General features: G+C 46.4%; 1 protein-coding gene across 7 annotated transcripts in view; it reads right to left on the reverse strand.

Annotated features, from left to right (window-relative positions):
- The window catches only part of LOC147460250 (sister chromatid cohesion protein PDS5 homolog A-like), a 189986-nt gene that overhangs the window by 20521 nt on the left and 152669 nt on the right, over positions 1-16796 (reverse strand). For 6 of the 7 annotated variants that reach the window (XR_015187952.1, XM_086511335.1, XM_086511336.1 and 3 more), the window contains one exon: positions 8894-8928. Coding sequence is in view for 6 of the 7 variants with exons in the window: in XM_086511335.1 (XP_086367461.1) it covers positions 8894-8928 (35 nt within the window). In the remaining variant the exon portion in view is untranslated. The remainder of the gene's footprint in view (positions 1-8893; positions 8929-16796) is intronic. The other variant, XM_086511334.1, reaches the window with a different exon arrangement.

Consider the following 16796-nt stretch of genomic DNA (forward strand, 5'->3'; position numbering starts at 1 on the left):
CCGTACTGTACAGACATACGGTACCGTACGGATCCGTACGTACGTACGGATCCTACCTTGTGAGATACAAAGACAGAGAGAACTACTACTACTAGTTCGAGATGGAGGTCATGAGCGCTTCACCAGTTTGCAAGTCCCGTATGAAGGCAACCTTCATGCTTACAAACAAGCGGATAACACAAGTGGAAAGGGAGATGAAGGAGTGGAAAGCAGAGATGGAAGGATGGTGGAAGGAGAAGGCAAACCTTCTTCAAATGTTCCTCAACGAAGGCACGCAATGGAAGAAAGAGAAAGAGGACCTGCACGTAGAGATACAAGCACTTAAGGCAGGTTCACAAGCACTTAAGGCGGGTTCACAAGCACTCAAAGAAGAGGTCTCAGCCCTCAAGTGAGAGCTTGTTGATAGAGCAAGCAACAGACTAGAGGAAGGTGAATTCCAGCCCTCGGTGATCAAGGAAATCAAGGTCATCAAGGAACAAGTACGGATGATCAAAGAGGAAGAAAAACAGAATGGAGCAAAGACGTCTTTGTGGGTGGATGTAATCACGAAGACAAAGAAGAAGGCGGATGAGGCCGAGAAATGGATAGAAGTCGCTAAGAAAGGGAAAGGGAAAGAAACCACATCTATCCCCACTCCTACAATCATCAACATGACTTTAGAAAAAGAGCAACGAAGGAAGACTAGAGCTCTAGAGCGCACATACGAATAACCGGTCTAAAAGATCGAGATGATGGGGAAGGAGAAGTCAAAGAACTTCTCTGCATGATGGGTAGTGAGGCTACTCATACAAAGGCATGGAGGGTAGGGAAGAAGACATAAGGAAATGGGGAGACTTCAAAGGAAAGATCTCTAATCATGCGCTTCCCATCCATGGAGGCAAAGGACGACTTCTTGAAGAAGCGTCCTACACTAAAGAAAACAGGCATATTTCTTGGAGATGACCTCACTCTCACACAGCTTGCTCATATGAAAGAAGTTATGACCGAGATAATGACAGCTCGAGAGAAGGGGAAAGTGGCCTTCTACAGGGATGGACGAGTAATTATTCTGGAGAAGCGTCCTGCATGACGGTGCGAGACCTGTGGGACCGCACTCAAAGTGGCTACATGGAATTGTAATGGATCTTTGCGCCTTGATGTAGGGGCCTTTGAGGATAGTTTCACAGGGAGAGACATCATTTTCTACTCTGAGATGCATCAGGCCCCAGGGCAATCCATGCCCCATGTGAGCGGATACAGATGGGAAACAACTTGCAGACAGGAGACTCGATCTGAGCACAGAGGACGAGGTTCAGGAGGAGTGGCACTCTTATTCAGGGAGGAGCTACAGTCTCTGATACATATAGCTCGGAGGGATGAGCATGCTAGGTACATGTGGGTGAAACTGAAGGCAAAGACAGGCAGATATCTCTACATCGTTGTTTGCTATTTCCCTCCTAGTACGTCAGTATATGCATCACCTAGAGGACAGTCCCCCTTCTGTATTTTGGATGATGATATATGGAAGTTTTCCAAAGATGGCGACATTATTATCTTGGGGGATTTCAATGCTAGGACTACCCATCACCAGACAGTATTTTATGATACCTGAGAGGAGTTGATGCGAGAGCTTGATATTACAGAAATGCGCCTGTCTAGATTATCACAGGATAAGACCACACTCAGTATGGCAGATACTTGATCGATATGGGGACTGCACATAGATTGGCCATTTTGAATGGCCTACAGAGATTCCCTGTAGCAAGTGGTTTTACATGCTTTCCACATCGGCATGGCGCTAGTACAGTGGATTATGTTACGGCTCTGCCAGGACTCATTCCTTCCTTTCAAGATTTCATGGTGAGAACTAGGCTAGTTGGGGTAGCAATCAATCATGCTATCTTGTCTTTCACTCTATCGTTCCAACTCAGCACAGCTCCATTGGGAGATGCGTCCACACATACTCGGTATACCTTCACGAGGGAGACTGATCCCGTGTACACTGATGAGATATATAGGAAGCTATGCACTCAAGAACCAGGACGACCACTAGATGAGCTCACCCAGATTTTGACAGAGACGCTCCACGATGCAGCATCAGAGGCATATCTCCACAGCCAACCTACACGCAGACGATCTGGGAGCATGCCTCAGAACAGTTGGTATGATGAGAAATGTAGAGAGACGAGGATCAGATTACAGAGAGAGGTGCTCATGGGTACTACTACACATAGACAATCACCGATTATCTTTCGCGGCCTAGTGCGACGAAAGAAGAGGGCTTACCTATCACAACTAGAGCGTGATATGTATTAGTTGTTTATGAGTCAAGACTCTAGTGAGGCATGGAGGCTTTTCAATGAGCACTCTCCACCGCCAGCTATCACTTCCACAGAGACATGGGGGGAATATGCTACATCTCTCTATACAGCATAGGGGCACCCACCTTTGCCTGACCCTCCAGAGGCATGCCCAAAAACATGTACTTTCTTTACGTCTGAGAGGGTAAGGAAAGCCAATGACAAGATGAAGACAAGAAGAGCACACGATCATGATGGTCTGGTAGCAGAGCACTTTATCCATGCCCGAGATATGCTTGTAGAGCCTCTTGCTATGATGTTTCATAGAGCCATGTACGAGGGTTTCCCTGAGACTTGGAGTACTTCCACTATTGTGCCTATCTTCAAGTCGGGAGATCCTATGCTTCCCGGGAATTATCGAACCATCATGGTTGGTCGTACTCTGGCTAGGCTATATCTCACCAGGAGGTGTATTTTTCCTGTTGCCTTCCGTAAATAAGTACTAGATATTTTTATTTATTTTTAATTTTACTTGTTTTCCCCCGAACCCTTGAAAAGGTGCAAGTGGACATTGCATGGCCAGTGTGAAACGGCTGTTGCCGAATAGGTTTCTCACAACGGGAGTCTGGGTCGGTCAGTCTGGGACTGGTCGGGCCAGTTAGCACTGAATTCTGATGAGTATGGAAGCCTGTGTGCGCCAAATGAAATCTGGGCACTCAGAAAGTCACTTACAACTTTATGAGTCAATGGGAACTAGAGAATTAACTCAAAAGGGGCAAACTGGACACATGGCGGCTCCTGGTGCAGTTTTCCACTTCCATCAGCAAGAGGGGGCGCCCAATTTGAGAGAGGAGGCTGATTTGACTCATAAGGAGCTACAATGTGTGTGTGAGTAGTGGGTGCAGGTCTACAGCTTTAATGGAAAGCTTGCCTTCTCCTCTGTCTGATGTAGCGCGATGACTTGCTCTCATGCATCTCTCCCCCCCCTTTGGCACATATGGTATGCCCCACTAGTTGGGCTACTCAGCTGAACATGTACAGTTCTGGGGGTTTATGCGCGTTTGCCAAGGCAAGAGCCTTCTGAACAAGAACCGGATTAGCTAATTGCTAATCCCCCACAAGTACGCACAGTTCCATCGCGAAAGATTGCGAGTTTGGAGAGTTTTCTCGCGTGAAAACTCGTCCAATCCACAAGGGAACTCTCCCATTGTGTGCGGGAGCCCTTGGGACATGCGTAGGCGTGTTCGCTCCGCTAAAAACGATCCGAAACTGCGAATTACAGCCTGCTGTGTTTTTCTGCAGGTTTAGGATTTCGCACCTAAACTGCAAGGGAACACCGGGGGAGCCTCGTGAGAGCCTTGGGATGCGTGTACAGGCTTTTGGGCACCTGGCACTGAAAAACAGGGAATTACAGCCCACTGAATTTCTGTGACAGCTCACCAGAAAGCTTCCAGATAGCGAGGGAATCCGTCCTAGACAGGTGCTTTTCACCTACAGGGGTTTTTGCGCCGTTATGCTGCCAAAATCAGGTCGAAAACCTGACTTTTCAGCCCTCGCCAGGTTTGGACAGATTTGTGAAAGCTTGTGCGAAGTGGTCGGATCGTCTACCTTAAATTGAATAAAGAAATACTGAAAGGGGCGCCAGTCTTTGGGGCCTACAAGGTGTCGGTCTCGTGTGCGCAGTGACATTCTAGTCGCTGGACGCAACTGTGTTCTCTTCCCTTCTCAATGCTCTGTGTAAAGTTAACAGGTAATTGAAATAGTACCGCCCTCTACGTTGTACAGGCCGGTTATACTATATGCATCAATTCTTGAGCATGAGTTGAGTGGATGGGCAGAGATAGAGGGCATACAGGCAATAGGACATGCAGGGTTCAAGAGAGGTTTCTCCACTCCTGACCAGATTTTGACACTCAGAGCCGTTATTGAGGAGGGTAGACACCATGGCAGGAGGATATATTGTAGCTTTGTGGGTTTCCGCAAAACCTTTGATACAATGCCATGAGCCAGACTCATACGCAGATTGCAAGACATGGGGTGCCCACAGAGTTGATGTGGGGGATCTTAGCTTTATATAGGACAGTGGTAGGACAGGTACGCACTGCTCAGGGCATGTCCGACATGGTTGACTTCACCACTGGGATGAAGCAGGGTTGTCCCCTATCTCCGACTCGCTTTGGGATATATGTAGATGTGTTTTCAGATTATGTAATGGCCGAGGGTGATAGAGGTGCTCAGCTTGCAGGGACATGGATTCCATTGCTATTATATGTTGATGATATTGTGCTGATCTCAGATTCTCCAGAGGGGATGCAACATCATTTGGATGCATTGCATGTATTTGCACGGGACAATGGATTGTCTGTGAACCTTGGTAAGACCAAGGTAATGGTGTTTAACAACACGGCGCAATGGGTAAGGAGGTCCGCCCCCACTTTTACATATGGTCGAGAGACTGTGGAGTATGCACATACACTTGGGGCGGTTTTCGGTGGTCCAGTATTTTCCCTGAAGCGTGCAGCAGATACGCGATTGACCAGAGCCTATCCAACATTGGGGAGACTTAAGAGGATATGTTCACAGGTTCAATTCCAGGAACCTCGGACAAAGCTTTGGCTCTTTGACACTTTGGTCACTTCGGCCATGTTGTACGGAGTGGAGACATGGGGCCCCTCAAATGATCATCATAGCAGAGCTGGCAGTACTGATGGATGGAGATGTATGGAGAAGCCCTTGGTGTCTATGATTTCTCGGATGATTAGGGCCAAGGCCTCAATACCACATGATATTATTAGGGCGGAGCTCGCTGCTCCTCCATTGGTAGTGGAGGCACTCACTCGATCAGTTTCATTTATGCATAGCACTTGGGCTCTCCCTACAGACGGGTATGCTCGATTAGCACTAGAGTCTTCGCGACAGCTGGCATTGCACGGAGATAGATCATGTTGGTATGCAAAGATGGCATCTTGGTTTCAGTTACATGGCTTTAGTATGGATCGGCTACCCCCATTTCAATACTCTCTCGATGCACCCTCCATCTCCCTCACCAGGGCAGAAATTACCAAGCTCATCAGACAGGACTTGATTCAGCTAGATACGAAGAGGACATGGATACAACCTACACATGAGCTAGGTACGAAGATGACTTTCTATAGAGAGCATCTTCTCCAACTCACGGAGGATGGTTTTGTGATCATGGACACTCATCTATCCCATGGGATACGATGTGCAATTGGTCAGATACGCACATCCTCACATCAACTAGAGATCAAGACAGGCACATTTAGAGGAGTACCCGCTGAGTCCAGGATTTGTAAGGTGTGCTAGATAGAGCCAGAGACAGAGCTACATTACATATGTCACTGCCCAGTATACTAAGAGATACTAGGCCGCTTTCAATGTCTATTCAGAGAGGGTTTTGGGCCACTTTCTAGAGTCATGAGATACCAGGAACAGAAATGCCTCGGATTATACTTACTAGAGATTCGCAAACACAGAGAGGACCTCTTAAAGAGGGGCACAATGAGAGAGATCCAACAACAAAGGAAGATTATAGATTTCTTTCAATCACAGACAGAGGAGTCCAAGGAGCCCCAACAGCATAACAACACCAGAGGCACCATAGACATACTGCTTGATCGGGCAATTGAGTTAGGGCGGTCCCGTCGCCCACGGATGAGGGGGCCCTCTCGACATCGACACAAACTGCGACAGAGGATCCATACCATACTGAGGATCCATACCATACTGGAGCGACATAGGAGCCGTCCTGACAGAGTGCCTACCTTGGAGGATATTGAATCTATCTAGCCTTTTGGATACTGATCTATATGTATATGATGCCTCGACTGTCAGAGAGCTCCATTGTATCAATTCACCCTTTGTATTCCCCTTGTATCAGCTTTGACCCCACCCCTTCCCACTATTTTCTTTTCAGTTCTTTGTAGTTTGTACCCAGACCTGGTATTAGATTCACCACATGTAACCTTTTGGTCTCATAGGTCATTTTGGCCTTTGGAAGACGTTAATATTACATTTCATCTCTCTCTCTCTCTCTCTCTCTCTCTCTCTCTCTCTCTCTCTCTCTCTCTCTCTCTCTCTCTCTCTCTCTCTCTCTCTCTCTCTCTCTCTCTCTCTCTCCATGAAGATGTCTTTGCCACACTCAGTTTCTCTTCCTCTATGATCATCCTAACCTGTTCCTTGATTTCCTTGATTTCATCCATTACCGAGGGCTGAAATTCGCCTTCCTCTAGTCCACTGCTTACTCTATCCGCAAGCTCCTGTTTAAGGGCAGAGACTTCTTTTTTGAGTGTCCGTATCTCGGCGTTTGGGTTCTCCTGTTTGAGGGCTGAGACCCAAAACAGGTACGCACTCCGGAAGGGGTATCTGATTTAGTTCACTCTACTATTGGAGTGAAACAGGGATGCCCATTGTCTCCTACTCTATTTGGTATGTATGTTGATGAGGTGTCCGATTACATTGACAGGGGTGCCCAGCTGGCAGGGACGTGGATCCCATTGTTGCTATATGCTGATGATATTGTGCTGATATCTGACTCAACAGAAGGTATGCAACGACATTTGGATGCACTACGCAGTTTTGCAGAGGATAGTGGACTGTGTGTAAACCTAGGTAAAACCAAGGTTATAGTGTTTAACACCACACCGCAATGGGTCAGGAGATCAGTACCTACTTTCAAATATGGTCAGGAGATTGTGGAGTATACAAAAGCATACACCTACCAAGGGGTAGTCTTTACTCGGCCGAGATTTTCTTTGAGAAGAGAAGCAGAGACTAGACTAACTAGAGCTGGTGCAGCTCTAGGAGGAATGGAGAGGGCTACCTGGGGGTAGTCTTTACTCGGCCGAGATTTTCTTTGAGAAGAGAAGCAGAGACTAGACTAACTAGAGCTGGTGCAGCTCTGGGAGGAATGGAGAGGATGTGTTCGCAGGTTCAGTTCCAGGAACCTAGGACAAAGTTATTCTCTTTGATACTTTGGTTGCCTCTACTTTGTTATATGGGGTGCAGGTTTGGGGACCTTCTATAGGCCAGGATGGTTGGAGGCGTATGGAGAAGCCCCTAGTATCTATGATCTCTCGACTGATTAGAGCCAAGGTTTCCGTACCGCATGATATCATTTGAGCGGAATTAGCTGCCCCCCCTATGGAGATTGAGGCGCTTAACAGATCAGTCTCCTTTGTACACAGTCTGTGGGATACTACCAGAGACAGATATGCCAGGGTGGCTCTAGAGTCCTCCAGACAATTAGCTCTCAATGGGGATACATCATACTGGTATGCACAGATGGCATCATGGTTTCAGACACATGGTTTCACCATGGACAGGTTGCCTCCTTTTCAATACTCTCTACAGGCACCCTTGAGGTCTCTGACACGGGTAGAGATAAATAGACTCATTCGTCAGGATCTCATCCAACTGGACACGAGGAGGACATGGATAGAGCCGTTACAGGAGTTGGGCATGAAGATGGCTTTCTATAGAGAGCATCTTCTCCACCTCACGGGGGATGGGTTTGTGGCCAAGTACGCACGTCCTCACCTCAGCTCGAGATTGAGACTAGCAGATTCAGAGGGACACCAGTAGATAGCAGGATATGCCGCTTATGCCATCTAGAACCAGAGACAGAAGTACATTACATATGTCATTGCACAGTGTACTATGAGATACGAGGCCGTTTTCATTGTCTATTCAGAGAAGGTTTTGGGCCTCTATCCAGGGTCATGAGTTATGAGGATCAAAGATGTTCTGGGCTATATCTACTTGAGTTACATAGGCATAGAGAAACTTTACTGAGGGACATCCCCAGAGACAGATCACAGATTTCTTTACACTAGATATTGTACACCCAAAAGAACAGACAGAGGAGCAGCCAACGGTGGAGAGGTCTACCAGCACTACTGGCATTCTCATAGACCGAGCATTGGAGCTAGGGAGATCTAGACAACCCCGATGGAGAAGAGGAGCTACACAATTTCGAAGGAGGCTACAGCAAAGGATTCAAGCCATACTCTTTCGTCGTCCAGAGTGCAGATGAAGATGGATCTCTACTCCCCTCCCATATTGTCTTCACATTGTACTGCTTAGTTTAGGGTCCCGCACTATTTATATTTTGTTATCCTAGTTTAATTTATTTTGTTAATCTGACTTTGTATCAGATACACCGCATTGTAACTTTCTGGTCTCATAGGTCACTTTGGCCTTTTGAAGATGTTAATATAACAATTCATTTCATTTCATCTCTCTCTCTCTCTCTCTCTCTCTCTCTCTCTCTCTCTCTCTCTCTCTCTCTCTCTCTCTCTCTCTCTCTCTCTCTCTCTCTCTCTCTCTCTCTCTCTCTCTCTCACACACACATTTCATTTCATTTCTCTCTCCAAAAAAAAAGCATTCCTTCATAGCATTATAAAGCAGCTACAAGAAGGAATAAGGCCAAAACAAAAAGCGTCACTGCCTACATCAGTCAATCAACAGTTTGATGATTAGTGTTTGTCTATTGTGACCGAAACAAAAACAAATTTAACCATGTTTTTTTTTTAAAAAGGTGAAAGAAAATTAAAAAAGGCCCAAACCTTGCTCCTAACTTTGGTGAAACATACCTTACTGATGTGTTGCTGCTTGGATTCAGCTGCAGCTGCAAAAATCTGAAGTCAATCTCCCGGCTCATATAACCATAATACAATCAGAATAAGTTTGTAACCAATCATCAAAATGTTTAGGTCCCCTAAACCTCCTTTGCCTTCTTACTTATTCTCTGTGTTAACAGCATGCTATAACATCAATGTACTTTCTTTTGCACAAGACCTGGTCACAATTCACATTTCTTCTAGTTTTAAAACTAAGCTAGCTTGCTTTATTTTGTGATAAGACACTATTACCATGCAGGAGAGTCTCCCACAACTGTCGGCACCAGCCTCGATGTCTCTAAGATAGAAAACAGGATATGAGCAGCAGAGTGTCGCAAAGAACATGGCTGAACATCACCACGTGGCTCAAATCTGACAGCTTAAAGAAGATCGGCAGCAGAAGATCTCTTGTCTATCACTTCTAACTAGAGGGAGTACTATCAGCACCCTGCCCTGTTCTCTCTCTGCCTTCTCTAGTCCCCCCCTTGCTGCCCTTGAATAGGTGAGAAAAGAGCCGGCAAATGGATATGAACGGCACAGAGGAGAATGAAAAAACAAGGAACGTTCTCCTAAACAGGCATAACAGGATTGACTTCATCATAATTTTTGTTCCCTTAAATAGGTGAGAAAGAGGCGCCAGAATGGAGATAAAATGGACAGAGTAGAATCAACAAACGAGGAACATTCTCCTGAATAGGCACAACGCTATCCGCTTCTCTAATTTTCTTGAAGGTGACTGCCACGAAATACTGGATGCACATGCCACAGTGGCATCCGAAGGAAGAGCTAACTTATAGGCAGCTGGATTTATCCTTTTTGGGATCACAAAGGGAATACAAAACCATGTTGAAAGCTTATAACGCTTCCCAGCTTGCGTAGTCTACGAGTCTTCGGCTATATTCAAATAAACCACAATCCACCTTGGAGACATCTTTTCATTGGCATACGATGCCATTTGGGTTTTGATTGATAAGACTCACAAAAATGGTGAAATTTATACCAACCAAATCGAGAATAAAAAGCCATGAGTTAACAGTTTCATTTGCGATCAGCTTTATAAGTTGCAAGCTTTGCCCAAGGATATTGTCAATGATCAGGGTACAAAGTGCACTCGACAATTTTGGCAAGATATGTTTGCTCACCTTTAGACAAAGTTCACTAAGTCATCCTCTGGTCACCTCGAATCCGATAGGCAAACTGGAGGGATAAATCAAAAAAGTTGGAAGATCACTTCGACTCCGATAGGCAAACTGGAGGGATAAATCAAGAACGTTGGAAGACATGTTGAGGCCCATACTTGTCATACGTAGTGTGATTGGGAAGATTATCTTCCGCACTTAGAGTTTTACTATAATAGTAGGCAAGCATTCTACGATTGGATTTAGCCCCTTCATGTTGATGTATGGATTTGAGCCTAAACCCCATATTGTTGTTGACTTAGAAAAAGTCAAAGGTCCTCAAGCTCGTGATTTCTTGCATGACATGCAAGAAATGCTCGCATTGGCTCCACATATCGTAGGGCCAGTTCTTGACCTAGTTACTACTTATGCTAATCAAAAGAGGCTTTGAACAAAAGCTAGATTTTGTGGCCCATTCTAGATCACACAAACAACAGGCCATGTTGCATATAAATTGGCTCTTCCCTCGCATGTTATTGTGTATCCAATATTTCATGTTAGCCATCTTATAGAAAAACTAGGTAAAATTGACACTGCGTTTCCCTATCAAAGAAATTTTTCTGAAAGATATCCAAACTGAGTATATTCCTCGAGAACGAGAGACTCTTTTAAATCATCGTATCGTTCATTCGTGTCAATGTGCTTATGCTGTGTAGAGTTAAGGGGGTAGATTAGTGTGCCATTCATGGTAATGGCATGCTTGGATAGCTTAGTGTAGAGCTTGAGAGAAAGACAATTGCATAATAGAGTAGATGCAAAATAAGGTGATTAGTGATAATTGTACACAAAAGAGATTACAAAGAGCTGCTTATATGCTAGCTTGTCACATGCACCTTGCTTGTTGCACATGCTACACACACACACACACACAAGTTACTTGCTTACGCATACCTCTTGCCTTCATAAAGGAACACATGCTCCACATGACCTCTAGCCTAGGGGGCTTTTCGATGGTGTGATGTGCAACAAAATCCACAACCCAAAGAACCCTCCCCTTGCAGGTTTTGTAGTGTAGCACTCACACAAAACACCCTCCCCCTCAAAACACACTAGAGATACATACACAATTTGACAGAGAAGATGTAGGCACACAAACCTCCCCTAGAACACAAAATAGGTTTTGGAACACAAAATCCCCCAAACACAAGGTGAGATCACACAAATCCTCCCCTACAACACAAATGAGAGTATGAGGAATACACAAACTGAGCACTTCACATATACACAAAGGTTATTTTGTCGGTTGGAGGATTTTATCCCCCGCACAAAACCACAATTGTTGTCTTTGCCATGTCGGTTGATTATTGTCAATGTTGTGCCCTTGTTGTTGATGATGTTTGTTGCTTGATGTTGCTTTGATGTTGGTTGACTCATAAATTGTTGTGGCTTGAAATGTGGGTTTGATGCCTTTACGAGAGGCATAGCATATATTTTAAAGTTGTCAAAGGTGCCATGAACGTGTTATCAACGTGCCATAATTTGCCCTTGACGAAGGTCTTATAGTCAAATTGACAGGAGTGTCTAGTCCTCTCACAACAGCCACAAGTGCAGAATCGCAGATATAGACATACATTTTCAATGCTAAAGGCTTAATGATCCGTGTTGGAAAAAGCCACATCTAAAAATGCGCACAATGCGTGCAAATCACTTTTGGCGTTAGAAACACAAGCTTACATAGCATGGATGAAGCTTGGTTTTACCTTTTGGGGAGCACCATCATGGGAAGAGAATTTAACCTTAAAGGGTTTGGAGCTATTGAGCATTTCTGAGGCTCGTGAGAGTAATGGCTTATGAAACCCTTAAAATAAGGCAGCAGGAACAACGCTTGTTGAGAGTTTAGGGATAAATGAGCTGGCATCTTAGACTTCGAGGGTAAAGTTAAAAACAGGATACTGCATAAAAAAAGGAAGCTTGTGGATGGAGCCTGATCAGTGTGTGAATAGTGCCTTACGAGGCTTTTTGAGCTTAAGGCATAGTTACCCGGAACGCGGACGGGAACGGCGACGGGATCCCCGCGGAACGGGGGAACGGCTAGGGGTCCGGAACGGGAACGGCGCGGAACGGGAGGTTAAAAAACACCAAAATAGTGCATTTTTTAGCTCCTTGTGTTTAAATACAAGGAGTATTAGAGTGCTTTGACTCTAATACTCACAAAAAACTCGTTTTGAAGACCATTCAACCTTGCTATGACTAGATGAAGATGAGAGAGAGAGAGAGAGAGAGAGAGAGAGAGAGAGAGAGCTTGAGAGAGTGAGAGGGAGAGAGAGGGAGAGGGAGAGATTTGAGAGAGTGGGAGGGAGAGGAAGAGAGCTTGAAGGCTTGAAGCCTTGAGCCTTGAGAGAGTGAGTCTTGAGAGGGAGAGATCTTGAGAGTGTGAGAGGGAGAGAGCTTGACCCTTGAGGATTAGCTTGTGGAGAGAAAGGGGGAGGGGGGTGCATTTTATGAGTCCTTGAGGCCTTGCACACTTCAAAAAGAAGCCCAAACATTTACTTCAATTTTTCCAATTTTTGCCAAATTTGTTTGTAGCCGTTGGCCGTTCCAAGGGCATTCTGGAACATTCCGGGGGCGTTCCGGAACGTTCCGGAACGGCCATTCCGGTTTGCACTGGCCACCTGGAACGTCAGATGTTCCGGGACGTTTCCGAACGTTCGGGAAGGGAATTGCCCCCCGGAACGCCGGAACGGGGGCTAGGGGGCGTTCCCCGGTAACTCTGCCTTAAGGATAATCAGGCGCGTGAAAGTGAGCTGGGACCAGGACGGCGACTCAAGAGTCTGGAGGTGAAGTGGTTATGGCTGAGAATCGCCAGGCTGACGGGCCGGTAGTGACAGAAGAAAGCAAACAAGGGCACGCAGCGAAGAGCACATTTAACAGTTGGAAATGCCGCCAGAGTGCACAAGGGCTGAGAAGATGAATAGCAGTTGTAGCAGATATGGGGCAGCTTGAGAGCCGGGCAAAGGCCGCAAACACTGAGCGGGCTCACGTAAGAGACTCAGTGCAAGTAGCATCAAATCAGTAAAAGTCAATGCAGTGCAGAGGTTACAGGTAGCCTTTAATTGGAGCAAACCGCTAGGGATGCTGGATTTGCAGTTTCAGCACGCTGTTTAGCTTTAGTATCAAGGTGAATGTGAGCCTGAGTAGACAGCAGCAAGTGATTGCAGCTTGCAGGTCGGTGAGCTCCAATCTTGGTAGGGTGGTGCCCGATGCCGCCTCCAGAGCAACTCGTAGTGTTTGACAGCCAAATAATTCGACAACCAATGGATTAGGCTAGTGTGTGTGAGAGCATGAGCAGCCGAGGGTAGCGTGTTGATGACGAGCATTGGACCACTGGTTGTGTAGCGAAGCCGATGAATAGTCACTAGATGATGCCGAGTGGCAAGTGATGTTGGCAGAGCAGTGATGCACTACAGCAAGCCCCATCCGCAATACTAACAAGGGCAAATGTTGAATCCTTGATGAAAGCAACGCGACGCGAGCAATGATACCTCTTTGACTTGCCTTTGGCTCCAAAAGGGGGGCCTTCTCACCTGGTCTTGCAAAACCACCTTAAAACTTGGACTTATAACCCCCCAAAATAGTACGAGCATTAAATACTCAAAGTTTCACACACACACACACACACACTTTCTTCAGCTGTTGCACAAGCTATCGAACTGAGTCAAAAAATTACTCGAGAGTAATCAATATGATAGAAGATCAAATGAAGTCTGACTGCGGGGCTTAGGAGCTCTATGAAAACCTCGTGACAAGGTTGTAGCACACACAAATTGCAAGAGCAAATGAAAGCTAGATAGATAACATATGCTTGCGAAAAATTGCAAAATATGGATGAAATGGCCTACTACTAGCATATTAAATTGGCTCAAAATCGAGCTTTATTAGCGTGAAATGAAGCTAATGCAAGACAAAACAAATCCTGATTTTTTGCACTAGTCGCAATTTCATTAACCAAGAAGGGTAGTGGCCAATCGGTCTTTCCAATGACTTGCCCAAGCTTGATTAAGCGCTTGTCATTAGGAGTTTTATGAGAGGATGCTAATGCAATCTATTAAGCTTATTGGCATTGATCAAATGAATAGATTTATACGCCTAGGTATGAACCGTCGGCTCTGTTACCACCTGTAGATTTAAGGGGGGTAGATTAGTGTGCCATTCATGGTAATGGCATGATTGGATAGGTTAGTGTAGAGCTTGAGAGAGAAATGAAATGAAATGAAATGTTATATTAACGTCTTCAAAAGGCCAAAGTGATCTATGAGACCAGAAAGTTACAATGTGGTGGATCTGATACAAAGTCAGAGTATGACAAAAATGAAATGACAAATGTCACAATAAAATACTATGGAATCCTAAACTACTAGGTGTGAACTAAGCAACTAGCTGGGATAGCTAGATCACAACAGATCCGGCATCGGTCGCTGGCGGATCTCATCAATCTCCTCCATGATCAGTAGTCTGACCGGGCGTCGTGCATGTCGAGCCAAAGTGATCCGAATCCTCTCATGCAGCCTCCGCCGATGCTGTGTAGTCCTCCGCAGTCGTGGGCGTCTGGATCTTCCCAGCTCAGTCGCTCGGTCGATCAGTGTGCCTCTGGTGTGAGACGACGAGCTTTGCTGTGGTAATAACTCCTCCGGGTGTCCAGTGGCAGCTCTAAAGAAATCTGTGATCTGTCTCTGGGACTGGCTAGCCTCTCCTCTCAACAGGCTCTCTCTGTGTCTGCGTAGCACGAGCAAAAACAAACCCAAGCATCTCTGATCCTCGTACTCCATGACTCTGGAGAATAGTCCAAAGCCCTCTCTGAACAAGCAATGGAGGCGGCCTTGTATCTCGTAGTAGACGAGGCAGTGGCATGTGTAGTGCAACTCTGTCTCAGGCTCGACATCACACAAGGGGCATGTCCTAGCCTCTGCTAGTACTCCGATTTATCTCCCAGTCTCGATCCGCAGCTGGAGTGCAGATGTACGTATCTGGCCGATAGCGCATCGTATCCCATGAGACAAGTGGGTGTCCATGTATCTGGGCTTCGTCACAAAACCATCAACCGTAAGCTGGAGGAGATGCTCTCTGTAGAAATCCATCTTCGTGCCCAGCTCCTGTGCTGGTTGTATCCATGTCCTCTTGGTGTCTAGCTGAGTCAAGTCCTGGCGGATGAGCCCGGTGATCTCGGACTCTGTAAGAGTCAGAGAGGGTGCATCTAGTGAGTACTGGAAGGGAGGCCTCCCTTCCACTACTCACTAGATGCGCCTGAAACCATGATGTCATCTCCCCATACCAGCATGTTGTATCTCCCTGCATGGCTAACTGTCGAGAGGACTCATGTGCAAGGCGGGCATATCTATCTCTGGGAAGTTCCCACATGCGGTGTATGAAGGAGACCGATCTGGTGAGCGCCTCAACCACTAGTGGGGGGGCAGCTCGAACAATAGCACCTGGTACTGAGGCCTTGGCTCTAATGAGCCGCGAGATCATAGAGACCAGAGGCTTCTCCATGTCCCCCCATCCATCACTGCGGCCTGTCCTCTCGTGATGATCTAATGAAGGTCCCCAAATCTCAGCTCCATAAAGCAATGCAGAAGCCACCAGAGTGTCAAAGAGACACTCTGGTGGTACTAAATACCATGACCTTGGTTTTACCAAGGTTGACGGACAAACCACTTTCCTGAGCAAACCTATTCAAAGCATCCAAGTGACGTTGCATCCCCTCCGGAGAGTCGGAGATCAACACAATATCATCAGCATATAACAATAATGGAATCCATGTCCCTGCCAGCTGTGCACCTCTATCACCATCTCTCTCAATGTAGTCAGAAACCTCATCAACATACATACCAAATAGAGTAGGAGAGAGTGAGCAGCCCTGCTTCACCCCAATAGTGGAGTGAATCGGTGTGGATAGACCCTCTGAGGTGCGTACCTACCCCACTACTGACCAGTATAATGCCATGACCCCCCAAATGAGCTCTGTGGGTACTCCCATCTGTTGTAATCTGCGCATTAATCTAGCTCTAGGCACTGTGTCAAATGCTTTGCGGAAATCCACAAAGCTACAATAGATCCGTCTCACATGCGATCTACCCTCCTCAATGATGGCTCTGAGTGTCAAGATATGGTCAAGAGTAGAAAAACCCCTCCTGAACCCTGCCTGCCCGGCTGCGCATATCCCCTCCCTCTCTGCCCATCTACTCAGCTGCTGCTCAAGAATAGATGCGTACAACCGTGCCAATGTGTGTCCAATCATGAGAGTGCGATAATTCCTAGCCTCCATAGGGTCTCCCGACTTGAAGATACGTACAATAGTAGATAGGCTCCAAGTATCCGGCAAGCCCTCACACATGGCACGGTTAAACATCACTGTTAGAAGCTCTGCTAGTAGATCTCTGGCATGCGTGAAGTGCTCAGCCACTAAACCATCATGATCGTATGCTCTCCCAGTCCTCATCCTGTCAATGGCCTTCCTCACCATCTCCGCGGTGAGAAAAGCACATGTGTGTGGGCATGGATCGGGAGGGGCGGGAAGGGGGGGCTGCTCAGGAACTTTGTACAGAGATGATGTGTACTGGCCCCACTCCTCTATAGAAGTGATGGCCGGGGGGGGGGGGTGCTCTTGAAAGAGGCGCCTTGCCTCACGTGAGTCCTGACTCAAGAACAGCTGATATAGATCCTGCTCTAGCCGAGCCAAAAATGCCCTCTTCTTCCGCCCC

Source organism: Adiantum capillus-veneris, chromosome 4, assembly GCF_014529385.1.
Source record: "Adiantum capillus-veneris isolate H3 chromosome 4, ASM1452938v2, whole genome shotgun sequence".
NCBI classification, from domain to species: Eukaryota; Viridiplantae; Streptophyta; class Polypodiopsida; order Polypodiales; family Pteridaceae; genus Adiantum; species Adiantum capillus-veneris.